Source organism: Malaclemys terrapin, chromosome 4 (genome assembly GCF_027887155.1).
Source record: "Malaclemys terrapin pileata isolate rMalTer1 chromosome 4, rMalTer1.hap1, whole genome shotgun sequence".
NCBI lineage: Eukaryota > Metazoa > Chordata > Testudines > Emydidae > Malaclemys > Malaclemys terrapin.
In genome coordinates, this window is record NC_071508.1 from 21,392,476 (window position 1) to 21,420,275 (window position 27,800).

General features: G+C 49.6%; 2 protein-coding genes across 2 annotated transcripts in view; one reads left to right on the forward strand and one right to left on the reverse strand.

Moving 5' to 3' along the window:
- On the forward strand, positions 1-27,462 carry LOC128836620 (solute carrier family 26 member 9-like). The gene is made up of 17 exons (XM_054027065.1): positions 1-39; positions 3,144-3,308; positions 4,837-4,989; positions 6,326-6,408; positions 8,408-8,555; positions 11,925-12,038; positions 13,265-13,342; positions 14,599-14,694; positions 17,343-17,449; positions 18,118-18,187; positions 19,019-19,111; positions 20,304-20,423; positions 21,408-21,725; positions 22,119-22,173; positions 23,438-23,583; positions 26,294-26,371; positions 27,394-27,462. The coding sequence occupies exons 1-17, from the start codon at positions 1-3 to the stop codon at positions 27,439-27,441; spliced, it is 1,911 nt and encodes a 636-aa protein (XP_053883040.1). The 3' UTR covers positions 27,442-27,462.
- The window catches only part of LOC128835700 (voltage-dependent L-type calcium channel subunit alpha-1S-like), a 105,777-nt gene that overhangs the window by 50,505 nt on the left and 27,472 nt on the right, over positions 1-27,800 (reverse strand). The gene's annotated exons all lie outside the window — the stretch shown is intronic.

A 27,800-nucleotide genomic window follows, 5' to 3' on the forward strand; every position in this document is an offset into this window, starting at 1 on the left:
ATGGATACTATGGCTTCATTCTCTTACATGCTCTCTGAGGTACTATGGCTCTCTGAGGTACTACATCCAGTAGAGAAATGGGCCTAAGCCAGAACTCCTGATCCAAGTACACGTGAACGTTGGGAAACTTCTGCTCTGAATCTCAACTTTGCAGCTTGGACTCAGTTTCATTACATCATGAACTACTATGATCCTCTTATGTATGTGGAGAAGTTTTCCTCTCCCTATTGTATTCAGCTTTGCTCTGTCCTTTCCCCTTACCCCCCATCCCATGTCCATGAAGCTCACAATCCTCTGACAATAGTTACGAAAGTGAACATGAACATGTCTATGGTTGTCTAACAGCCATCAGGTAGCCAAGCAGGGCCTGGATCACACCAGAGCATATAGGGCTGACTGCAGCACAGCTAAGGAAAGGCCAAATTCCACATCTGCATTTTCTAAAGAAAGCTCTGTTACCGGCTTCTGGTTAAAAGGGCCGGGTTTATTTTGAGCCCTGGGTGCCTGTGGATGATTGTCCATGACTGTCAAGCACTGAGTGAGAGGAGCAGGCAGGAACAGAGTATTTACAAAAGCATTTCCTCCAGCCATCTTGCAGTCTTGGCTCCTTTTTGCCTTCTCTTTTTTCTTTTAAGATTGTAGAGCTTGTGAGACCATTTTTTCATGCAGATCCTGTGGGAACTTCCCCTCTCAGCTTACGCAACGCCCCTCAATCCCAGCATGCAGCATCCCTGGCTATCTTAGAGTTGGGTTCCCCTCACAGCTCTGACAGTGATCCTCAGTTCTGGCATACAGCATCCCTGCTATTCTAGAGAAGGGTTCCACATACACAGCTCTGCTAGTGCCCTTCAGTTCTGGACTTTGACACTCCTGTTCTAGAGCATGGATCCTGTGAAAAAGTTGCCAGCCCAACATGCCCCCTCCTGGATGGCTGTGGTGCTGCAGCGACTTTTGCCTCAGTTTCCCCAACTGTCTTTTGGCCTATTCCAACCATAGAGTCCTCTGGCCAGTCCACTTTGCAGAGTCCTGCCCCTTCCAAGGCCACGGAGTCATAGAAATGTTTTCAGAGAACTGTCCACAATGACTCCAAGATCTCTTTCTTGAGTGGTAACAGCTAATTTAGACCCCATCATTTTGTATGTATCGTTGGGATTATGTTTTCCAATGCGCATTACTTTGCATTTATCAACATTGAATTTCATCTGCCATTCTGTTGCCCAGTCATCCAGTTTGGTGAGATCCCATTGTAGCTCTTTGCCCTCAGCGTTGGACTTAACTACCTTGAATCATTTTGTATCGGCTGCAAACTTTGATATCTCACTGTTTACCCCCTTTTCCTGATCATTTATCAGTATGCTAAACAACACAGGTCCCAGTACAGCCCCCCCGGCGAGCCCTCTCCACCACACCCTGGCGGCCCCCGCCCCGAGTCCACTCACTGGCTTTGCTGGGCTTGGGCCGCTGCAGCAGCTCGGCAGGGAGGAGCCACCTTCCGGAGGCACCGGAGAGCCAGAGCATCCCACTTGCGGGGGCGGCGAGCCCCAGCCATGGAGGAGCCGGCATGGTGCAGGGGGGCAGCAGCCCTGCAAAGGCGGCGGCGCCACTAGCAGGGAGCGGCTGCACCCCTCGCCCCTCCTGCCCAGGCTGCGGCCTGCCCCCCCGGGGATCTCCTGCAGGCTGCAGCGGATGCATGTGGGCGCCAACCCCCATGCGCCCCCGGCTTCCCACTCACCTAGGGTTACCATATTTCAACAATAAAAAAACAGGACGGGGGGGAGAGCCTTGCCCTAGCCCCACCCCCATCCACTCCCTCCCACTTCCCACCCCCTGACTGCCCCCCTCAGAACCCCCAACTCGCCCCTGCTCCTTGTCCCCTGACTGCCCCTCCTGGGACCCCTGCTCCTAACTGCCCCCCAGAACTCCACCCCCTACCTGTCCCCTGACTGCCCCAAACCTTATTCACAGCCCCCACCCCCAGACAAACCCCCGGGACTCCCACGCCCCATCCAACCACTCCCCACCCCCTGACAGGACCCCCAGAACTCCCAACCTAACCCCCCCTGCTCCCTGTCCCCTGACTGCTCCAATCCCTCTCCACACCCCTGCCCCCTGACAACCTCCCCCGCAGAACTCCTGACCCATCCAACCCTCCCCCTGCTCCCTGACTGCCCCCCCGTGACTCCCCTTACCATGCCCATGCTGGTCAGACGCTGGCTCCACGTGGAGGCAAAACACACTGCCGCATGCACAGCCCCTCCCCTGCAGAGTGCTGAGGCAGCGAGAGCGGGGAGCTTCGGGAGGGGCAGCAGTGGTGGCAACTCACATACCGGGGAGCTGCAGAGCCCGAGTGGGACAAGGGGGGACCTGAGGGGTGCACAGGGGCCGGCGCCCACATGCATCTGCTGCAGCTTGCAGGAGCCCCTGGGGGTGGGGGGGCGCCAGGCCGCAGCCTGGGCAGGCGGAGCGGGGGGCCCGGCTAGACCCAGCTAGCAGTGCCGCCGCCTTTGCAGGGCTGCTGCCCCCCTGCGCCACGCCGGCTCCTCCATGGCTGGGGCTCGCCGCCCCCGCAAGCCGACGCTCTGGCTCTCCGGTGCCTCCGGAAGGCGGCTCCTCCCTGCCGAGCCAGGGCACCGCTTTTTGGCGCCCCCAACCACTTGGCGCCCTGGTGGTTGCACCGGCCCTGGGCATAGTTTGTGTTTCCACTGCCTGTGTTCAGAGCGGGCGTCTGGCTCATGGTGCAGGGCTGGGGGGAGGATGCAGTTGCCAAGATGGTGCAAAGTTCACCCTGTGCACTCTCCCAATCCTGTGAGCAGAGATAGTCATTGATTAGAGCACTCACCGGGCGACACTAGTGGCCCCAAGGGAACAAAATGGCATCCCAGCCACACTCCCCTAGCCTCTGTATTGGCTCTTTGCCACCTGAGCATGCTCCCAGCCTGGCATGACTCTCCCTGGGCTAGTTACGCTGGCTCTGTCTCCAGACCGCCCCAGTGCCCAGCGCCATGTGGCTGCCCCACACTGCAGGGGCCAGCCTGTCGTGTGCAGCAGCTCTCCGTTAATGATCTCTGTGATGGCCCCTGGGGACGGGGTCTGGGCTGTTTCCAGTACGTTTTCACTGTGATGCGTGTGTCCGTCCACCTTAGATCTGTCTGGGATTCGTGCAGTTTGGCTTCGTTGCCATCTACCTCTCGGAATCCTTCATCCGGGGCTTCATGACTGCAGCAGGGCTCCAGATCCTCATCTCGGTGCTCAAATATGTCTTTGGCTTGACGATCCCGGCCTACACTGGGCCCTTGGCCATCGTCTATGTAAGTGAGCTCGCTGGGGTAGGGACCTTCTCTCCACACCTCGGCCCAGGGGCTAGCACGCTGCAGACACTGCATCAGCAAATACATGGGGACGTTACTTAATGAATCCTAAATCAAATGAGCAGAGGGCTGAGAGGGTGCAAGCACATGGCAGTCCGCTCCATTCCCAGCACTCTCAGCTTGTACCCAGGGTCCCTTGTGCCGCTATTGTCATAAATAAAACCACAATCAGACCTGAGGCCTGATCGTTTTTAATTATTTCCATTGATGGGTCTTGAGGGAGTCTTGGAAGGAATATTAGCCCTCCTGCTTTACGGCACGAGCCAGCCTCTAGCTATTAGGGGTCAGGGGAAACTACCCGTGGCTGCAGGTTATCCCATAAATATGACCTCTTGCGCCTTCCTCTGATCCATCTGGTGCTGGCCACTGTCAGAGATGGGACACTGAACTAAATGGTCTCCTGGTCTGGTCCAGCCTGGCAGTTCCTCTGAGGCGACACTGCTGGATTGACCTTAGCCTGTTTAGGTTTGGAATCACAGAATCAGATGAGTCAGCAGAGAGTCGGGCATGTCAGAGCGTCCCTGGGGCCGATGCAGGAAAATCCAAACCTACAATCCCTAGAGACACCTCCATGATTTTTAGTATTCCAATGAACGCAGGTATTCCGTCTGGATTTAAACATTTCCCAGCATTCTTTGCAAGTCAGGTGCTGCAGCACTGGGGAAGTGGATGAGAATTAGGGACTAGGGAAAAAAAAAAGAGAACCATATGGGGTTGATCCACATTTCATCCGCCTCTGACTGATATATGGCAATGGAGTGACCGTGGCATAAGACTGGTATGAGAGGGGAATCAGGCCCTGGTGAATCTATTTTCACTGTCCCAGATGAGCGAAATAACACAAAAAAGGATGCAATCAGCACTAACGATGGAACATAAATGAGCGGGTTTTTTTCAAATGCTTTGAGTTTCAATAATCAAAGATGTCATTAGGGGCATGGGTAAGGGCACTGAATGTTTTTAAATATATAGGCCCAGATCCTCAACGGCTATGAATGGGGTAGCTGCACTGAAGTCAGTGGAGATGTGCTTTACGTGAACTTGAGGAGATGGCCCCGCCCCTCTCTGGGGCCGATCCATAGTCCTTTCCATTGACTTCCGCGGGTCCTATGCACCTGGAAGTTTGGCTGCGTAACTGAAGTAGCCAGACACAGAAGCAGGCTGTCTTGGGATTTCTGGTGCTTGTTTCATTCCCCAGTGCCTGTTTCATATGCTCAGAGCAGGGGGGCTGGAACGGAATGGCTGAGAGCCATTGAACCAAACTGTAAACCCTGGATATGATGGAAATCACTTCAAGCCAGAGGGTGCAGCAGCACCTCCAGCACCCCTAGTTCCAGCACCTGTGGCTCAGAGATGTCCATGGAGAGGCCAGAGTGGGCTGGGGGGGGTGTTCGCTGCTTTGCCCACTGGAATTCCAAGTAGCCCTTCTCAACATTTTGCTGACGGCTGTCCCTTCTCCCACCTCTAGACATTTATTGATATTTGCAAAAATCTCCCCAAGACCAACGTGGCCTCCTTGATCTTCGCCCTGATCAGCACTGTGCTCCTTATTATTGTGAAAGAGCTCAACATGAAATACATGAAGAAGATCCGGGTGCCCATCCCCATGGAGATTGTCATAGTAAGTGACACCTGAGCTCTGTCATCCTCTGTCCATTAGAGAGGAAACAACCTTTCCCTGAAAGAGACTTTTCCCCTCATCTCTTCCCAGCCTTTGCAGGAAGGTGCCTATCTAGGACAGGCAGGGAAAGGGCCTAGATTTCAAAGCACCCTTGCTTTGACACCTGGTGAGGCATGATGTCGGACTCAGGACACCTGCATGGCTTGGATGCTTGGGGAAGCAGGAGGCACCGGCAGTGTCACTCTAATTAGATTTTTTGGTTTCGGTTCAGGGGGGCTCGCACCACTGAGCCCAGTGCACCAGTGCCTGCTTCACATGGTCATTTACACCAGGACGAAGTGGGTGTAGAGCACTACACTTCTGATTTGGTTGCCTTTTACACCCTGCTCTGACTTTTACACCCTGCACTGACCGGGTGCACAATTCAAGGGCGACGGGACACCGGGGCCCCTGAGTTTGGCTTAAGTTTCAGAAATTCAGCAGCTCCAGAACCTCCGAGAGAAGCTGCTGACCCCACTGAATTTCATGTCAGAACGAGGGTTGGGCCTGAGTCAGAACATTTGGCTCGGGGACCCCCAAATCCCAGGTGGGTGTGTGACGGATTCAGTCACCCTGTTGTGGTTCACCTCTAAGTGAAACCATGACAAACTATACATCTCCCCAGCCCCCACAGAGCCACAGCGGGTTAGGTTCATATCTGCAGAGGCCTTGCCAGCCACATTCCTGCTGTGAGCTCTCTCTCAACCATATACGGGCTAAGTCTCCCCTCAGAGCATGTGTAGAATGACCACAAGCTTCCATGGGGGAGGGAGTGTTACCGAGATTTTAGGACAGGAAACTAGGGGTCAGGAACTTTGGGTTCTATTCCTCACTATCCCAGCTCGCTGCTATTTTAGGGCACTGTCTCAGTTCTCCAAAATGGGGATGACGTGACTGATCAACCTTGTCTTGTGTGGCTCCAGTAATACTCATCAAGTGCTTGGATATCCTGTGATGAAAGGGGATAGGGAAGCCCAAGTATTATTATATTCTCAAGAGGAGGAGAACCCCCCCCCCCGCATTGTTTCTCCCTCATATTTTGGATTGCCAGTGCACTCCTTTAATGTCTATGGGGGTAAACTAATCTGTGACATAAACGGACATAACACCCATTGAAGCGGATGGATGTTTCTCCCGCTTGATCCAGGGCTGAATTTGGCTTTACAGGTATCGTTCTCGTCTGTAGTAGGCATTAGCCACTATCTCACCATCCCGCACAGCTAAGTCCGTGCAACGCTGCGTAAGGATCTGACAATGCTGCTTCCCCTTACAGCTCCTTTACTCTCTGTGATTTCAGGTCATAGTAGCTACCGCGGTCTCCGGCTGCTTGAACATGCCTGAGAAATACAACATGCCAATCGTTGGGAAGATTAAGATGGGGTAAGTGCGCCTGCAGGCCTGAATCCATTTCCAAGGGCTGATTCCTTCTGGACCAGGGATAGTCCCCTACCAGCCCGTGCTGCAATCTGGGATACAACCCCCACAGAAGTGAGGGATAACGAAGGACACTGCCTGCTGAAATAGAGAACTCAGTGAAAGGGACACCATTTTATTACTGACCTTCGCCCTGTTTACTGAGGTTCCTCCGTAGCTCTCCCTGAGTGATTGCCTTGTCCTCAGCAAAATCTATGCCCCTAACAAACAGCCTCATGCAGAAAGGCACCACTGGGCACTACGAGGGGGTAGAGAGGGGTTCCACCCTGGTTCAGGTTCTGCACAAGGCAGGAGCTGAATGTGACCTTTGTCTCCAGTGGGGTGTGTACAGTGACCGCAGGAGACCTGGGTTTGCGTCCCAGCTCTACCACAGCCTCCCTGAGTGACATTGGGCAAGTCATTTTATCTTTCCAGGCCTTGGTTTCCCATCTGGGAAATGTAAAATCCTCCCTTCCTGTGTCTGTGCAGCACCCAGCACTATGGGGCAACAGTTTCTGCTGGGGCCGCTAGGCGCTACCATAATACAAGTTACTTGTAACAAGTAATAATAACTACAGCAGGGAGCGACTGTCTTTTGTGATTGGTATCCAAAGAGGGCACTAATTTGCCTGAGCATTCGTAAATCATCCTACAATATCCTAGGATAAGGACTAACCCCAGGCAGTAGCAATAGCCCTGCAGCACTGCACTCAGATACCATTGTGCAGGCTGAGGCATAAGAACCAAAATAGAACAGAATCTAGGCTAGGTTGGAGTGGAAAATGTCTCCTAATCCTTCTTTCTTTACCTGAGTCAATGCATTAGTGGATTATAAAGGGCAGTATATAATTACCAAGCTATAATTGTGCAAAGCATACAATACTGCGCTGCACAATCTTATAATTACAAGGGACACACAGCACCAGTCCTGTGTCGAAATAATAAACAAGGCTAGAGTTGGGATTGTGTCTAGGATATTATTCAGCATGTGCAAAGCACGGTAAGTTCTGTAAGCCTGGGGATCACATTGGTATTCTTTGTAGAGATATATTCCATTTAGGTTCAATTGGAATGTTGTGTTTCAATTATTCTATCAGAGAGACAAGGTGGGAGGTAATATCTTTTCTTGGCCCAACTTCTGTTGGTGGAAGAGACACGCTCTTTTTTCTTCAGTCCTGAAGCAGAGCTCTGTGTAAGCTTAAAGGCTCATCTCTCTCCCCAACAGAAGTTGGGCCAAGAAAAAATATTACCTCCCACCTGGTCTCTCTAATATCCGGGAACCAACACAGCTACAACGACACTGCATATTATACTATATCATGTACAATAAAAGTCAAAATGAAAAAGTTGTTTCAAAATGAGAAAGTCAAAACATGGTTTCAACCTTATCAAACTGAATCGTTTTGATCTTTTTTCAAAATGAAATTTCATCGACATTGTCTCATTCCTGTGAAATGTTTCGATTTAGTCAAACTTCCTGACTCTTCCACTGGAAAATTTTTGAGGAGCTCTCATTCTTTGGTGTTGGTGATGCAGTTCCTGGCACTCCTCTCTCGGTCGGTTCTGAGCCAACGGCTCTGCATGGCACTAGAGGGGGCTGTGTTGCTTGGAGGTGCAGTCTTTCAGATTAAAGAGAGAACAAAAGATGTGGTCACTTGGGATCATTTAAAATCCTCTGGCACTTTTTGCAAAAGCCCCAGCATCCTGACCAAATCCCAGCTGGAGTCCACTGACCTAAATTTCCCCCGCAGTTTCATTTGGATGGGTCATTCTTCACTCATTTTCCTGAACAGTTGCGCAGTGCTGCTGTGCACTGTTAAACAGCTGCTGTGTTCCTCCCAGAGGTGACTGCATTTTAGTAGTGGGTGAAGTGAATCCTGTATATATAAAGTCAAATCCTGGTCCACTGGCTCCATCTCTAAACACCTATGTCCTGACAGCTTTCTCCTCTATTCTTTGGCTGCAGCTTCCCAGTCCCCACACTCCCACTGGTGAGCAAGTGGAAAGATATGGTTGGCACAGCTTTTTCACTTGCCATTGTGGGCTACGTGATCAACCTGGCCATGGGACGAACCCTAGGAACCAAACATGGCTATGACGTAGACCCCAACCAGGTAACATTTATTTAAAAGGATATAGTCAAGATCAGGGGCGGGCAAACTTTTTGGCCCAAGGGCCACATCGGGGTTGCGAAACCGTATGGAGGGCCAGGTAGGGAAGGCTGTGCCTCCCCAAACAGCCTGGCCCCCACTCTTTATCCACCCCTCCCACTTCCCGCTCCCTGACTGCCCCCCTCAGAACCTCTGACCCATCCAACTCCCCCTGGTCCTTGTCCCCTGACAGCCCCCCCAGGACCCCACCGCCTATCCAACCCCCACTGCTCCCTGTCCCCTGACTGCCCCGACTCCTATCCACACCCCTGCCCCCTGACAGGCCCCCCCGGGCAGGGCCGCCCAGAGGATTCAGGGGGCCTGGGACAAAACGGGGGAGCGGACATACTCACTGGGCGGCACTCCGAGTCTGCGGTGGCGGCGGCAGGTCCTTCACTCGCTCCACGTCTTCGGCAGCACTGAAGGACCCGCCGCCAAAATGCCGCCGAAGATCCGGAGCAACTGAAGGGCCCCCCGCTGCCGAAATGCCGCCAAAGACCCGGAACGCTATCCAACCCCCCCGTTCCCCGTACCCTGACTGCCCCCCCTGAACCTCCACTCCATCCAACCACCCCCTGCTCCCTGTCCCCTGACTGCCCCCCGGGATCCCCTGCCCCTTATTCAACCCCCCGCCCCGCTCCCTGCCCCCTTACCATGCTGCTCAGAGCAGCAGGAACTCGCAGCCCCGCCGCCCGGCTGGAGCCAGACACACCGCTGCATTGCCTGGCAGGAGTAGTGGGCCAGAGCGCTGGCGGCGCGGCGAGGTGAGGCTGCGGGGGAGCAGGGACAGCAGGGGAGGGGCCGGGGGCTAGCCTCCCCGGCCGGGAGCTCAAGGGCCGTAGTTTGCCCACCTCTGGTCAAGATGCTGCTGGGTATAATGGATGTGAAAATGGAAGCCTATTTAATAAGTTGGGAGCTTTTAAACACACTCTGTTTCTTTGAAATTTGTGTCTCTCTCTCCTGCGCTCAGACTTGCATAGTGGTAGGGTTGCTCATGAATCCGGGGCTAAGTGCACTGGTTTGTTGTTGTATGCAGATTGTCTGTGGGCTAGAGGGAGATTGTACAGGATTGGGGGGAGTTTGGGGTGTGATCCCCCTGCTTTGCTTTCCCTCCACCACAGTCCCACCTCTCTCTCTCCTTCCGCCCAACTGACCGCATCGGGAGGCCTCCTTTCCCAGGCACCCTAATATCAGGGCTCCCTGATCTGCTCGAGACCTATGCAAGGAAACAGTTGCACGTGCGACAGAAGGCACACCCCTGATCAGCACACGGCTCTCTGTTCCGTCCATGTGTTTCAGGCAGAGTGCGAAGGAGGGGAAGACTATTGCCTGTCTGACTCATGCAGAACGCACCCTTGTAAAGATGTTAGGTTCATTTGGGATTCCAAACGTTTGTTATTCCTCATTTTCCCTCCTTTTTAAAATGCCTCTGCAGCTGGTCGCAGACACAAATTAAGGCAGGATATTTGGGAACTGGGTCCAGCTATCAGCCTCACTGCAACACTGAATCATCCAGAAGTGGTGAAACAGCTGGGGAAAGGACCTAGACCAGTGGTTCTCAAACTTTTGTACTGGTGACCCCTTTCATACAGCAAGTCTCTGAGTACGACCCCCCATTATAAATTAAAAACACTTTTTTATATTTAACACTATTATAAATGCTGGAGGTGAAGCAGGGTTTGGGGAGGAGGCTGACAGTTTGCGACCCCCCCACGTAATAACCTCATGACCCCCTGAGGGGTCCTGACCCCCAGTTTGAGAACCCCTGACCTAGCAGACAAATGACACCAGAGGAATGGGGTTTGATCTGGAAAGGAGGACTAGCAAGCACAGTCTGTAGCACAATAAAAGAAAATGTCTTTAAGATACTGTTTCAATGGTATCTCAAACCCATCAGGCTAAAAAATACATAGCGATTGAATAGGGATAAATGTTGGAGAAACTGCAGTGAAAGAGGAGATTTTATGTATATACGGTGCACGTGTCCAGTCATCAGAGAGTGCTGGATGCAAGCTGTAACCAGGGCCGGCTCTGGCTTTTTTGCCACCTGATGCAAAAAAGCCTCCCGCCGCCCCTCCCCCCCGCCCGCCCCCGGTGGGGAGTGCGGCTGGGGAGGGCGCCGAGCCTGGCCACGGGCCCGCTCTCCCCAACCGGCCGGAGCGCCAGGGGGAAGGCGGTGAGCCCGCCGCGGCTCCGCTGGCGTCCGGAGCGCCGGGAGGAGGGCGGAGAGCCCGGCCGGGGCCCCGCTCTCCCCGACTGGCCGGAGTGCCGGGAGGAGGGCGGAGAGCCTGGCCGGGGCTCCGCTCTCCCTGGCGGCCAGAGCGCCGGGGGAAGGCGGCGAGCCCGCTGCGGCTCCACTCTCCCCGGCGGCCGGAGCGCCGCAGGGAGAGCGGCGAGCCCAGTCGCAGCCCCGCTCTCAGGCCGGAGTGCCGCGCCGCCCCCATCCAGGTGCCGCCCCAAGCACATGCTTGGTGGGCTGGTGCCTGGAGCCGGCCCTGGCTGTAACCAAATATCACAAATCATTGGCTCTCTGTTACCAAATGAACCTTTGGTAATCCTCCTGGGGCTTCCCAGCAGAAATGGTCAGACAAGAGGAAATGAAGAATTAATCTCTCATCTGCTCTGCTAATAGTTGCTTGGCTGCTGAGGCCTTCAACAATGGGAGGTTGTGGTTAGGGAAACACACCAATTACGTACCTAGGAAATAGGCAGAGGACAGATAGATACTTAGATATTTGGTTACCTTTTATTCAATACTCAGACAAAGTACATACACCTGCAAAAAAACACTCTAGCACCTGTCCAGTTTTTGGGAGTATTTATAGTCGCTAGAGACGACATAGTATAGGTGTTGTAATGATGCTCACTCTGTAATATGGTAACACCCTGTGAGACAGAAAGATCTGATGACTATATTCCTGAATAATGTCTCTTTAAACAAAAGCTAACGGCTGTGATGATTGTTTTGTTTCTGATGTTTGCATGGCAAGGATTTGCCAACTTGTTAAAACTTCCTAAAGACCTAGTTTTTATAGAGAAATCCAGCGGGTCTCTTGTTGCCAGGCACTGGCTGGAGTTGATGTGTCATCATGGGCATAACTTAGGGAATCCAGCAATGCCTCTGGGAGGAGAAGGAGCAATCCTCTGGGTGAGGAGGAGGGGCAGGAATGACTGCTGTGTGCAGGGCAGAGGCTTTGCAAAGACAGTGCCGCTCACCAAGCAGAGGAGGGGAATCCCAGTGACCCACTTCTCTCACCTCCCTTTAATTGCTGCTAGAGGAAACTTAGGTGCTTCCTTCCTCCTCTGACAAACACCTTCCTCTTCTCTCCATAGGAAATGCTTGCCCTGGGCTGCAGTAACTTCTTTGGATCCTTTTTCAAAATCCATGTGATCTGCTGTGCTCTGTCTGTAACCCTAGCTGTGGACGGGGCTGGAGGAAAATCTCAGGTTATTACTTTCTTCTTCCTGGCGCCCAGTTTCACACTAGCAACCGTGATGACACCTCCACGATTAGTGTATAGACGGCCACAGAGGGGCACCTGAATGTGTCCAGTGGAGCCATTCTCTGCTAAAATTCAGAGCCAGAGATTCAGACTCCACTGTTGCTAATCCAGAGTAACTCCACTGACTTTAGCGAAGTCACTCCAGATTGACACCATTGTCACTGAGAGCAGAATGTGAACCTGAAGGCTGTTTTTCTGAGGGGCTAGCTGGCTCACATGATTAATGATGATCATAGAGCTGTTACTCCCCAGAGTGCCAGCTGGAATCCAGACTGGGTCTCTATCTGGCTAGAAGTTGTTACCATCTGATGGATGTCTCTAATGGCCTCTGTATGGGATGGGTTTGGTGAATCTCAATCCATTTTCCACTGAGCAAGGGTCTACATCACCAAACCCATGCTCCTGACTGGCTGTCGTGCTGACAGACTCAGCAGAGAGGTCAAGGACACATGGGCCACCAAGACCGAACTGCCCTCTCTCCCACAGAGTGGGGTTCCTCCTCGTCAGGGTTGGGGCACATTAGCACTGGCACTTTTGCTGCCCATGCTGTGGAGCAAGCACCTGTTGATCTTTAAGGCTGTTCAGTGAAGGCAGCTCCCTGGGACTGCACTGGGCATTGTGGGTGCTCAGCACCTCCCAGGATCAGGCCTAAGGGAAGCACTTTGTTCTCCATTGCTGCTAATCCAGGAGATTTCACTAATACTAAATGCATTCAGCGTGAAAGCTCTTCTTCTCCATGCCAGCAGGCACTCCTGTGTCTAACATGCTGGTCATTCCACTGGGTCCCCCGAGAAGAATTCCCTGCTCCTTACGATCTTCAGGTGGGCACTGGTCATGTGAGGCCAGACCCTTCTTCACTATTTAGCTGTTTTCGTTTCATCTGGCACCAACAGCAGTGACTTTTAATGGGGGCCTGTCCCAGGGACAAGTCTTGGGCAAAAGCACAGAGCTCAAGTGAACTGAGGGGCAGAGAGATTAGGTATCACACCCCAGCCCTCACTGCAAATCAGTGGCAGGACTAAGATAAAACCCCAGAATCCTGACCCCCATCCTGCTGCTCAATCCATTCGCTCTGTAGTTGCCCCAATTTAATTGGTCCCCAGTTTAAGGAATGACATAAGGTTTAAAAACGCCAGGTTACCACTGTAATTATTCTTTTTGTTTCCTCAGATGGCAAGTTTCTTTGTAGCGCTGGTGGTTATGATAATCATGCTGGCTTTGGGAATCTACCTCGACCCCCTTCCAAAGGTAAAACCACATGCAACCAGGAGGGCCATGGAGGGCGGAGGGAATGTAAGTAGGGACACCACGGGGTATAACTAACCTGCTCCATTTCCTGTGTCATCTATGTCCAGCCAAACCAGGTTAGCCTTCCTTGCGGTTTGTAAATCAAAGAGCCACCAGATGAAACTGCACGTAGCTCTAATAAACAACGCTCCCCTCCCCACTCCTCATCCCCATCCCACGAAACTCACTTGATCTGGGGTTTTCTCAAAACCAGATCCACTGAGTGAATCTGGATCAAGTGTCAAGAGAACCTGAGCTAATTCCTGGTTTCGGCACAAAAACTAGTGAAAGGCTTGGCGTGAACTTGGAGTTTAGAAATTGGGTTTATTAAAACTTGAAACCCAGAGGGAGCAAAGTGATGGGATTGGGACAGTGCTTAATTTGTGCCAGGGCTTGGCAGGTCAGAGCCCCGGTGCCTCTGGGCTCGCTGCATCAGTTATGAATGTAAAAAAATTGTTCGAGTCCCGGCACCTAATTGCTTGAGCCCTAGCACCTCTTTCATTACAAATGAAGCATTGATTTCAGGGAAGTATTAGACCATGCTGCCTTTTTCTTCCCGTCATTTTGACTTTAATTATGTACGTCCAGGTGGGGGATGCCCTATCAATAAATGATTTACTATTGTAATTATGTGATTATTTAGTAACTAAGTATGGGCTGTGAAATCTGGCCCAAAGTTCCCTGGGGTTTTGGATTCAGGGTGTTGGTTTGGTCCATTTATTTAGACTGAAGCCAAGCTGCTCTAGTGTTGGGTGTGTTCAGAACCAGGTATTTGGTTCAGGCCTGTCTCTAATAATGACACTTAGCTGGTGTTAATTATTTATGATTAGCTGTACTACAGTAGCACCTACCAGCCCTAATCATGTACTGGGATTCCCCTGTGCTAGGCGCTGTACAAACACAGAACAAAAAGATGGTCCCTGGCCTCTGCATAAAGCCCAGGTAAACTGAGCCACCCCATAGCATAGTTTCATAGTGTGAAGGGGCCACGTCCACACTGATTCTCTGGCAGACGAAAGGGAACTGGTGGGGATAAAACAAATTATTTTGGATCCAGATTCAAGTATGATCTTCGTTAGCTTCATCACCCATTGCTAATCCCTCTTGGCAGCCAGACCTGAGAGCAGGCAATATTTGCAACAAGCAGTTTCCCCTTGAGCAATAACACTTTAACGATTCCTGTCTTGGAGTCTAATTTGATACCGTCTCCTTGGCAGGCTGTGCTGGGAGCCCTGATAGCAGTGAACCTGAAAAACTCCCTCAAGCAGCTGGCTGATCCCTTCTACCTGTGGAAGAAAAGCAAGCTGGATTGTGTGAGTCCCCCACCGCGAGAGTCCTGGGGGAGAAGGAGCAGAATCTGATGACGTTTTTCAATAGGAGTGAAACTCACCCCTGCGTGGTGGGGCAGCCCAAGACATAGGCACCACCACTTGAGTCCTCAAAGCAGGGCTTAGATAGGACTCAAATAGTGCATAGGCCTCATGCTGGCCGCATGCAGAAGGGTGAGTTTCACCCTATAAGCACAATAACGCCTCTGACTCAGTGCTAGTCGGCGTTTAGCTTGATGATCACAAGTAAGGTGCAATGTTGAATTTGTCTGGTCTAGTCGAGCCCTGTCGCACTTCATGCATATAATGCAGAGATCTGAACTATTACTTGCCCTATTTAAATGCCAATCAACGTTAAGAGCCTGTTTGTCAAGAACAAGCCAAACCGGCCCTACTCAATATCTCCGAGTCATGACTTAAAAACTCAGCCAATAGCCCTCCAGGGGAAGGAGAGGCCATCATGAAAGATAAGGATCCCAGGCACTGGTTGACATATAAACCCAATCTGAGAGCATGGGGGAGACAGAAAGGAATTTGGAAATGTCTGACATTTAAAGATTTTGTTTGAACAGGACTTATGCTGGTGGGTGGTATCTGTGCAAACTGGGCCAGAATAGCCTGCCAAATCCCAAGGAAGCTGCTTTATCAGAGAAACAAGGAATCCAAAAGGCCTCACTTGAGCTTTCCTAAAATACTGTTCAAACAGGTGCTGGAGAGGAGATGGGTGATGATTCCAGGCAGGGTCTTTTAAAGCTGTGTGAATAGTTCAATCCATCACATGAATGCACCACATAACAACACACTAGCAAAGATTCTGAGCTACAAAGGGCTGATCTATATTTAAAAGCAGTCCCAGAATACCTATGAGTTAGGAGTGTGCCTAACAGTTAGTTCGACCTAGCCACATGGCTCAGGTCTGTGGTGCAGCTGTAGAATTCTTTTGTCAATCTAGCTACCACCTCTCAAGTGGATTTACTGCAGTGAGGGAAAAACCCCTTCCATCATGGTAGTAACTGTCTACACTATGGTGCTGCATCTGTGCCACTGCGGCACTTGTAGCGTAGACATATTCATAGTTATTCCAGTAAAAGCCCTAGTCTGGATGCCAGGTCTATTGGCATAAAGGTGCCTTATACCTGTATGGCTTATTTAAATGCCTGAACTGAAATACGCTATACGTGTATAAGCACTTTTTTATACTGGTATAATTGCATCCAGACTATGGCATAGTTAAAACAACAAAACCTTTAAGCACAGACAAACCCAAACTCTCTGTCTTGACTAGTCAAAAAGGTACGTTTCTAAACTAAGTGAACTCACCTGACTTGAAACACCACTTTAGTAGCTAGTTTAGACACAGTTTAACTCTTTTAAAATGGTGCCAGCTGGTTTTGTTGTAGCCTAGAGGAGAGCCTAAAGATTTGTCTTGACTACTAAAAGTATTTGAGTTTAGGTTGGGCTTAGACAACTTGTTCACTGAACTCAATCTAAACCAGACCACTTTTCCTAGTCAAGACAAACTCGAGTCCTATTACCTAACCCAATTTTAAAAACACCTGTCCAGACAGACCCAAAGTTTGGATCCATCTGTGTTCTTCCATAAAGTTCAAGAGGCTTGGATCCAATTTTTGAATTCAGATCCATCTTACTGACATAAGTCCAAGCTGTGCCGTCTTTTGGATCAGATAATAAAGCAGGGCTCTCTGGTCACCTGTGGTCAAGAAAAATGGCACTACCCTTTTTTGTAACACAAGGGATGTTGATCCCAGTATCCTGGCCAAATTTCAGTTAGGTTAATTGCATTCTGCTGACCTAAATTTTCCCTGGAATTTCAATTGGATACAGTGACCTTCTCCACTTCCTGTCCTAAACTGTTGTCATGACATTGCTATGTGATATCAGATGGCTGTAATGCTTCACCTCAGAGCTGGCTGCATGGATCACTCTTCAGGTATCACATAGTTTATAAAGGGCTTATGAGGAGGGGGAAGTCACTGATCAAATGAAAGGTTTTGGTTCTGCTTCTCTCTTATAACAGAGTAAATCTGGGATTTGAATTCAGTGGCGTTACCCCCTGGTGTGAATGAAACCAGAATCAGGCCAATTACTCCTGTTGTGGGTGGGATGAGGATTCTAAAACGCTTCTCAAAGGGCATTGCTTCTGCATCAGATACATATCTAGGTCTTTTATACCAGCTGTTAAAAAATGTTTTCAAGTAGATGCACATCTCTACTAAAAGACTTAGCCGCAGCAGGGGCTTTCAGAAAGGCGTGACTTAGCAGCAAAAGTCCTGTCTTGACTAGTGAAACTGAGTGAGCTAGTCTGGGTATTGAGGGGTATCTGAAGTATTGTACAAATGTACTGACACCTTGCTAAAGCTGAGGAACTTGAGTTTATGGCACTTGTGCCTCAGTGTCCCAAGAACAGACACTGCACATGAAAACTTTTCTTGTGCACCAAACAGCAATTTACAAGTAGAAAAAGGTCTAAGCTGCAAAATTTAGATTTAGGTTTTTTTATCCCCAAGCCATAGGTATTTTGGTTCTGGTCCATCTGTCCTTGCCAATGCTTCATCAGAGTGCCCACTGCCTATGGCACAGAGAAGTGACCTGCCATTCTCGTCTTTCCACAGTTGGTCTGGGTGGTGAGTTTCCTGTCGGCTTTCTTCTTGGGCCTGCCATTCGGACTCGCTTTCGAAGTGGGATTTTCTGTGTTGGTGGTGGTTTTCCACACTCAGTTGTAAGTAGCATCTCAGTGCCAAGCCGCAATATGGCCACGCAACTGCAGAACATTTTCCAGTTACAAAACAACCTGGGGGTTCTTTGTATCAATGGCCTTCGAGCTAGATTTTCGAAGGAGGATCTGACAGGAGGCCCTGGGAAAATGGAGGCTCTAAACCCTCCCATCTCAATGTGCAAACAGGAATGTCAGTTGTTAATTACTACCTGGTTTCTATTCCTGTGCACAGTAACTCAGGTGTCTGCTCCAAAGCGGGTGTATTTACCCGCTGCTATTTACCGTGCCCAGAAAAACACCAGCTCCATGTGTCCTTCCCTAAGGAATCCATTGCTCATAAAGGATGAAATCCACCCCGTGCAGAGCCTGGCACAAAGCCTATGTGTTACTTACTCCCCTCAGCATAGGCCTTAACTGGCGCATAGGCGTCCAGCTGGCCCTCTGCACAGGGGTGAATTTCAGCCAAAGAACAGAGCAGTCTTGTGAATTAACCTTGCTCTCACCAGCACCAAACACATTGAGGCACCCAGTCTTGCGTGTGCCTCTAGGTGTTACCATAATATAAATAAACGATAATCCTCGTATGCTGCACACTTGCATGGCAGCAAGAGACGCAGCATTTTTCTTCCCCGTCTTAAATTGAATCTATCTGTTGTATTTTTTCCCCCTAGTCGTAACGGCTCTGCCCTGGGTCAGGTAACTTCCACCGACATTTACAAGAACCCCAAAACCTACAATAAGGTAAGTGTGGAAGCTAAAATCTCCCAACCAAAAATGCAAGGCCCCCTGTTTCTCATTCCTGCATGACCTGACCAATAAGTGATTCAAAGGGGCTGTAGGCTGTGTTACTGTCTCTCCTGATTCAGCTCAACTTGTTATTTTCAGAAGCCATAACAGTAGACCTGCTCCTTCTGGTGGAGGCCTTTGTGATCATTTACTACCTGTCGGTCTCATTTTAAGCAGAAGGCCCCCAGATTTTCCACCCGTCTGCCCCACCTGCAGGGCTGGTTCATTGGTTACATTATTACTCCATGGTAAAGCGGAGGGAGCTGACAGTGTGTCTAGAGTTGTGCAAATAACTGATGTTTCAGTTCACTGGCAATTCCCAGAAATAATTGCTTTGGGTCGAGCAAAACGTTTCCTTTCTATTTTGTCCATTTTTAAACGTTTTTGATTTGTAATAAAAACTTAAAGAAATTTTGAAACAAAAAGTCATTTGGAGTCAAAAAAATTAAAACATTTTGTTTCAAAAATGTCAACATGGAATGTTTTTATTTTTTTCTGATTTTTTTTTCCAGCCAAAACAATTTGGCAAAACGGACATGAATTTGTGAAACGTTTTGGTGTCGCCGAATCTGGATTTATCACCAAAAAAAGTTTCAGGCAAAAATTTTCGCCCAGCTCTAGTTGTGTTCCCCACAGATAAGCACTTATTGAAGGTTACCTGAGATTTCTTTGCCAGATCTATTCACCCCACCTGTATTTTCTCTTGTTGCAAAAACCCCAAACCCCACAAGCCCATGCAAAGGCTTGAGTTGTTGTGCATAGTCTGAACTCTGATGTCTGTTGCAGGTCCAGGAACTTGATGGGATTAAAATTGTGACCTACTGCTCCCCATTGTACTTTGCCAACTCAGAGATATTCAGGGAGAAGGTTATAGCGAAGGTAAGAAAACCTTAGCCAGCTTCTGTTTGCAGAGATGATGGAAAGCACTAATTGGTTTCAAAAGTATGTGGCTCTCAGCCTCCGATCTGACTGCCCAAAGCCAGCACGGCCTGGGAGCACCGTGGGAGACTGTGTGTTCAGTTTCTGAGGGCAGAGATCATTTCTCATGTCACTCACCTTAGCTAGGAAGGGAGCTCTGCTGAGGCCTCTGCTGATAAGGAGCATTGCAGAGTGCGGTCGACAGCAGACCACCTCCCAGCATAGCAACATGGCCTCCATTTTCCAGCTTAGCTGTCCAATCATGTCACAAACACCCAGGAGTTTTAATTAATGTTTCCCCTGCATGGGCCTGCTTTATTAAGTCCTTCGGGTTCCATAATATAAGCAATTCATTTGCCTTCTCAGGTACCAGCAGTTCCTTTCCCAATCAGCAGGGTTTCATAAATAATCCCTTCTACCCTTCCAGGGCGTAGTCCTTTTCCTCCCTGGTCAGTGGGTCTCTCTACTGTCCTCCTCTGATGCACCCTCCTGGCTGCTGTCATGTGACTTTTGGTCACCTGACTCAGACACAGTGTACCAGCTGCAATGTAATCCCACTGTTACTATCGCATCTCATGTACCACATGCTGGGTAATAACATGAGATGATTACATGTTAAACTAAACAGGCTCTTTATTAAAACAACTATTGCCAGAGGTGCTGCAATGGCTGATAGCATACCAACCATGTGCACACAGACTGACTTCCCGGTGCCTCCTCCAAACTCTTCCCTCCTCCTGCAACTTGTGCTCCTCCATCCAAGTTTTGTGCAGTTTGCTACAAGAGCTCCACTCAGGGTATGTCTACACTGCAGCTGGGAGCAAGCCTTCCAGCCCAGCTGGACAGACTCACACTCGCAGGACTCAAGCTAGCACGCTAAAAATAGCAGAGTGAACATAGCAGCTGAGGCAGAGATTCACCCTGAAATGGGGAGTATGTAAGCTGGGAGCACAATCGCTTCCATTCCAGCCCCTCTAGTCCTGCTGCCTTCATATTCTGTGCTCCTGAGAAGGAAAGTGTTGTTGGACCATGGGCCAGCATGGGCAGTGGTCCGTTTTTGTTTCTCATATATGGGTACAAGGCTCTTGAGCTCACGTCACTGACAGATGAGCTACATAAGCAAACCCAACTCACTATCTCTCCTTCTCCGCAGACTGGGGTAGACCCCAGCAAAGTGTACTTAGCCAGGAAAAAATACGTGAAACACCAGGAGAAGAAGGCGGCATCACAAAAAACAACGAAGCTGCAAAAATTGTTCTTCGGGAACAAGAAGGTAACTCACTCTGGGTTCCTTTGATTACTGTATAGCCCCACATACGTCCAGGTGTTCAACCTCCCCGGGGTGCTTCCCCGTTCCCTCTCTTACCTATAGCACATGCTACAGTGACCTACACAAAGGGCCAAACCACGCTCACACCAAACTCAGGGGCAAAAATCCCATTGAGTTCGGTAGGAGCAGGATTCAGCTCAATTTGCCCAGAGTGTCTAGTTCAGGAATGACCAGCCTGGGAGCCCATAGCTTGTAGCTGCAAGGAAAGATCACCCATTAGTGATCTGGTCTCCTCTTCATGTTGTGGCTAGTGAATCCAAAATGACATCTGTGATGGAAGGGGGCGAATATGGGCACAGTGTATCCAGTCTTGATTATTAAAATGTATGTGAATATATATGCAAAGTAGATCTAGCCCCGAGGAATTTTTTGGCAAGTTGTCAAAGTGGGCTCCCGTGTTTGAACACAGCTGGCCAAGGTAATTGGTACCTGGGAAGACAACTTAGAGGATCCAGGAAGCAGAGGCTGTGTCAGCCCTGACTGTGCCTCCACATTGTTCTCCTCCTGACTGGATGCTGAGGGCTTTCTCCATCTCGCCCCTTGGCTGCTCTTTTCATGGTCAGGGAGGCTGTCGAATGTCCTGTTGCCCGCTGGGTACCTTAAATGCCCAGCCAAGAGTAACGAATGGGCCGAGTGGGAGTGGGGGGAGGGGGCTTGGTGACCAGAATGCAGCTTGCAGTTTGAGACGTTGACGATGTTTGACAAACTGGCTGATCCTTTGGGCGCAAGCAAAAAGCAGCTTGTGCCTGCTGTAACGCCACTGAACTGTACAGAGTAATGCCACCGATGAAACTGGCCTGATGGATGTCTTTCTAAAATACATGCGGTAGCTCACCTGCAAAATTTGGGCTGGATGCTGGCCTCATGAGGTAGGTTCAAGAGCACTGATAATCGCATCCTGACCTGGTTGCCTTTGTTTGACTGCAGACCTTGTCAGTGCAAGAGCTCCAGAAAGATTTTGAAAGCACCTCTCCGACGGACACCAACAATAATCAAACGACTGCCAACGGCACCAGCATCTCCTACATCACATTCCACCCCCCCGCAAACAATGCCGGGCAGGTCAATACCTCAAGTGAACAGGGCAGCATCTCGAGTCATCGGGGCAGCACTTGCAGTGTTATCCCAGCTGCCAACGTTGACCTGATGATCACAGCACCGCCCTATGTCAGCTTCCACACCATTATCCTGGACATGAGTGGAGTGTGCTTCGTAGATCTGATGGGCACAAAAGCTCTGGGGAAGGTTAGTTCTCTGCCACTAATTCAGCATGTGAATCCTTGGACAAGTCACTTCTTTGCAACTCTGTTTCCCTTCCATGCAATGGGGATAAAGATACTTCTTCAAGTGATGGTCCCTATTGTATTCCACTGTGGGTTTACACGGGTGCACCATGCGCCCGGAGCCAGTGAGAAGGAATACAGTGGAATACAGATAGGGACCACACATCCTGAAGAATCTCCAGTTACAGGTCAGTAACTTCCTCTTATCTTCCTCACTTGCAGCTTGTGAGGGTGTATGAATTAGCATCTGCAAAGTGGGTTCAGATCCTTGGATTAAAGGCCTTATATAAGTCCAAAGCATCTCTAAATATTATTATTGTTTCTTATTATCCTCTTTCTCCATCTTCCCGTCCAGCTGTGTTCCAGCTACCAGAAGATTGGGATTAAAGTCTTCCTGGCAAATGTGCATGGTAAGCATCCAAGCATAGCATATTTCTTTGTGCTCTTTCCCTCATTTCTCAGACACAGGCATAGTGGTGATATATTTCTTATATTGAATCAATGGAAAGGGTGGGAGGAAAGTGCAGAGAACCTAAGAAGTTTTCAGGTATCTAGTCCTCTTCTGTGACTAATGCAGGATTGTTCCCTACAGTATATTCCCCAGTGCTACTATGAAATCTCCTAAGTGATGAGGTTTCCGTCACATGCCACTCCATGCTGATTATTTTAGGAAGCGGGATTTCATAGCTCAGGGCCATTGAGAATAAAGCAAGCTTGTAGCAAGAAGAAAGGGTTTACAGAGCTATTTCATTACACAAAGGCAAAATGAAAAGGGGGATGGTTTTCTTTGTGATTGAGGCTTTTGGATATGTTTTCCGCTTGAAAACATTTATTTCAGGCCCCATTGTGTTCTCTTTGGAGCTTAACGGCTGTGGCTAATGGTTATAAACATGCAAGTTTATCGGCCCACCATAGGACAGGATTATACTTAGACTTTCCTGGGCTTCATTGTTCTCCATAATAATGTGTAATTGACATGTCAGAGCAAATCAGAACAGATGGGACGGAAGAAAGGAGGGGGAATGTAGACTGGAAAAAGTCTGCGCTTGGTGTGCATAAATGTAAGCATCTTATCTGGGATTGGATATAGCTGTAGTACCATAGTTTGCACCTATAAGAATACATATATATGCAGTAAATCTGTCTCTCCTCACCCTTCCTTTCTCTCTTCCAACCATCCTGCCTGCACTATTGACCTGCCTCACCCCAGGACCAAAATTCTGCCAGAATCCTCCCCATCCCCAAATCATGGAAAACTGCCTGTCCAAGTCAGATCCTTCTCCACTGCTGCCCCCATGAACCACTGAAAACCCTCCCTGGGATGCCAGTACAATCACCTTCCTCCTGCTTAGCCCAACAAACCATCTTATTTCAGTCACAGCCTCAGAAACCAACCATAGCACAGAACGTAGGACAAAATTCTGCCCTTATTTACACACCTACAAGCGCATCAACAGCAGTGGGCCCTCCAGCTTTAAATGAGACGCCAGTAATGCACAGGCACTCTGCTCTGCGTACGGGAGAATTCCCAACCATTTCCTTTCTGATCTGGTAAGCGTCTGCCCACCGGGATTGCTACAGGTTCAGGAACTCTCCATCAGCCCCATTTACTTTCAAACAGCTCCTCCTTCAGTCGCTTTCTCTTTGCTCATAGCGTCTTTTCCCCTTCTGCAGCCCAGGTGTACCATGATATTAGCACAGGCGGAGTCTTCGAAGAAGGGGGCCTAGACCCAAGTCACATCTTCTTGACCACCCATGATGCTGTTCTGTTTGCACTGGCAAATGCCAAAGGAGTCTTCCGTCCTCCTGGTTTAGAAGAGGTACGCCTTGGGCTTTCCACCAGGTTGCAGAACCGCAGGGCTGCATTCTGCCCTCAGCTACACACATGCACTACCCATGAGAAGATAAGAACCTACTACTGTTATTCCATTAGCTCAGTGGTTCTCAAACTTTTGTACTGGTGACCCCTTTCACATTGCAAGCTTCTGAGTGCGACCCACCTTATAAATTAAAAACACTCTTAAATATATTTAACACCATTATAAATGCTGGAGGCAAAATAGGGTTTGGGGTGGATGCTGACAGCTCGCGACCCCCCGTGTAATAACTTCGCATCCCCCTGAGGGATCCCGACCCCCAGTTTGAGAACCCCTGCATTAGCTCAAGTGGCAGAGGCCCAAGTGTATAGACCAGACATCCAGATGGGGGTCACTGTCCAACCCTGTTGAAGTCAAAAGCATTGCACAGGTGTAACTGGGAGCAGGATTTTGCTCATAATTTGATTACCAATGGGGAGCCATAGATGCAAACAAGGGCAGAGATCAGTCCATAGAAACTAGAGGCAGAACACATCCCTCTCTACTGGATGAGACTACCAATGGGAGGGGCAAGGAAAGTGACATGCAGCAATGTGGCACGTGCTGTAAATACAGGGGTGACATAGGTTATTCAGTAAGATACCAGCTGGTTATTGCATAGTAACTCGAATGGAAACAATGGCCGGGCTGCCGAGTTTATCTCATGATAACGTGTTAAAACATCCAGACTTGCCACTATGCGTGTGCGCAAACAGCAGCTCAGCCAGGGGAAATATGCTACTGCCACTGGAGGGTTGCGGGGGGAGTGGGTGAGACAGCATTTCTAAAGAGCAGCAGTGGCACTGTAGGACTCCATGGCAGCCTGGAAGGAAGAAGAAGAATTATTATGATTACCCTCTCACTGTCCTCTCACTGTCAATCACCACATACTCCCTTTCTGATCACCCACATATTATTTACATTGCAGTAGCTGTTAGAGACCTAGGTGCCGTATACACACATACTAAGAGACAGTCTCTGCCCCAAAGAGCTAGCAACCTAAATAGACAGGCAGACACAGGGTTGGAGGGGAAACAAAGGCACAGAGAGAGATGAAGTGATATGGGCACGGCAACATGGCAGAAAGAGAACTCAGGCCTCCTGAATCCCAGTCTAGTGCAATATCCACTAGTTTATGCTGTCTCCCGAAAAACACAAAAATGGTGTGCTTTTTTAGCTCCCAGCACAAGGGCAAAACCTTCCTAAAACAACGTACGCAACTGACTCCTGGCCCGTGCACTAATGAGGCTTTCAGTGGGTGCACACAATATGTGCACCTTACACCCCAAGGGGAGTAGCAGGAAAAGCAACCAATAGGATGGGGTATGTTCAAGAGAGTGGGGGTTGGACAGTCTTATAGGGTGACCATACGTCCAGTTTTGGCCGGGACAGTTCCTTTTTTAAGCCCTGTCCCAGTCGGCCTGACTTTTTTTTTCCAAAAGGAGGAATTTGTCCCATTTGCTCTTGCTGACTTGATCAGTTGGCAAGAGCAAACAGGACAAAGGCCCACTTTTGTCAAAAAAGTGGGGTGCGAAGGAATGTGCGGGGGGGGGGGGGGGGCAAGGGACGATGCCAGCCTTGCGCAGAGGGGGAGGCAGGGCTTGAGCAAGCAATGACAGCCTTGTGCAGCGACAGCCTCGTGCGAGGGTCAGGGAGGGCTCGGGGCAAGCAGCTTGGGGCAATATCCCAGGGAACCACGGGGCAGCTGGAATTTGAAGTATAACATCTGCAGTGCTGATGAGGGCATCACAGATAGACACAGAGCTGTGCAATCATTTGTTTTGTTCTTCTCCTGGTGAAGGAGAGACAATCAGACACCATAGTGATGAACGCTTGTATGTGAACCAACACAAACAGCGTGACGCACACAGCTTTAAGTGACCGCTTCTGAACACCAGTCTTGCAGTTCACTATTCCCTGAACAAGCGAACTGTGGTCTGACCTCTCCCTTGCCTACACTGTAACTAGCTGCTCACAGCCATGGGCTGCTCCCAGCCCACTTATTTGCATTGCTACACCTGATAAAACTTCTGCAGCCCCAACCTTGGGCTGATACTAGGAAAGACCTTATCACTGCCGCACAGCAATTATTTGCTTTTTAAGAGATTTGCTGAAGGTGAAACCGCCTGGCTACCACTGAGATTTAGGACAAGGAAACAACTGACTCTTTTTTAGTTTTGTTTGTTGAATCTAAATGTTGGGGCGGGCGGTGGGTGTCTTTCAGGGTCACTGTTAACTCAGTTGGGCCCCAGATTCCAGTTATTGTACTTTAAAGAGGTAGTTTCACACTGAAACAAATATATTGGTTTTTCTTTTTTTTTTACAAAGAAGATCCAAAAGGCAATAGGTCTGATTCTCATTTGCGTTGCCACTTTATATCACTTTCACAGCCAAAAGGGGCCACAAAGTGGCTGTGAAGGTAAATGTAATGCCAGAGTGGTGTAGTTCAGCCCTAGTGTAAATGCAAATCAGCACCAATGCACTTGCCCACTCATTTTCTGTATCCACTTTACTGGTTTTGGGTCTGATGTTTTGGTCCAGGCCTATGTCGAAGAATAATTTGTGCTTCCAAACTATATAGGGCAACTTCATAGGCTGTTCATGGGTTAGCTACAGTTTTATCCCTTTTGGTCCTGTGCCTGCTAATAATTGATTTTGACTTCTTCCCATGCAGAGACCAAGTCAGACGGAGCTCTCCATCTATGATGAATCTGTGGATGAAAGCAGTTCAGAATTCAAGAACTTGGAGGAGGTGAGTAATAGGACCAGGAATCACTTTGTATTGTGGTAGCACCCAGCCGCCCCAACTAAGACTGATGCCTCATTATGCTGGGAGCTGTACGTATACATAATAAGCCCCTGCCCCGTAGAGCTTAGAACCACAATAGATGAGATGGACCAAGGGTGGGTGAGAGGGGGAGGTGTTATGCAGTTTGCAGATGGGAGGCTGAGGCACAGAGTGAGGAAGTGAGTGGCCCGAGGTCACACAGAGAGGTCAGTCTGTGGCAGCAGCAGGAACTGAGCCCGCATCTCCTGACTCCCAGTCTAGTGCCTTAACTATAAGACCGTCCTTCCTCTCATGAGAGACTCATTCATCTTTTGCTGCTGTGTCTGCTGCCTTTTATCTGTCATGTGCCTGGAGGCTGGTGGGCTATCAGTCCTCGTGCTTAAATGCAGAAGCTTGGTGGATGGGGTGAGGACCGGAAGAAACCTTCACCCTCCGTGGTATGGTATTACACACTGTGGTGGATGGTTTATGTCTTCCTCTGAAACATCGGCCACTGGCCAGTGTCACAGGATACCGGGTTAGATGGGCTGTTGGTCGATTCCAGTAGAGGAACTCCTGGGTTCATATTAGAGATGGGCCTGTGCCACAAAGTTCAGGTCCTGAAGGCCTCCAAAGATTGGAGAGTGTGGAGCATGAGGCCTATCACTAGATCTTGGTCCAAGCACTCAGCTGGTATAGATCAGTGTAGCTCCATTGACTTTTATGGGGGCTACACTGTTTCTATCCGCTGAGAGTCTAGCTCAAGAAAGACAGTCATTGGAAAATTGACCCTTTCAGCCTATTAAGGAACAATGCAAAGAAAACCCTAGAAACCAGGCAGTCACAATGCCAATAACCTTCCTGAGCTTTACCCCTCAAAAGGAAATGAAGAAGGTGTAATGCTGGGTAGAGATGTGGAGATCAAGTGTAGTAGCTGTGTGGTTGGACACCAACATGTGTAAATCGCTGGTACCGTTCTAACCAAACCCATCTTCTTGTCCCTTTAGGAGATGTTTGGAACCATGTTCCGTTCGGAGGCCCAGACAGCGCTGTGAGTGTCTGGGGGAATGTTAAAGTGCTGGCAAAGCCTCCGGAACTGACTATTCTCACATATTCCTTTATGAAGATGCTTCCCCTGTCTGAGTGGTGCGCAGAGCAGCCTTTCTGTGCTTCCAACCCGGGGTAGCAGTGAGTTTGCGAGGCAAGGGGCAGTCACACCTCTCCTCCTGACATCCTCTCTTCTCCTTCCCTCTGTGTGTGGAATTCAGAGCAACAGACTCTTGGAGCAGGTAGCAGAACACAACAGAAGCAGGAACTCAGGAAATAACTTTCATCTAGGTGTAGAAGAGCAGCAACTTCATTTAATGGCAAGTGCCTCCAGGCAGAAGGATTATTAATATTCGTCATCGTTGTC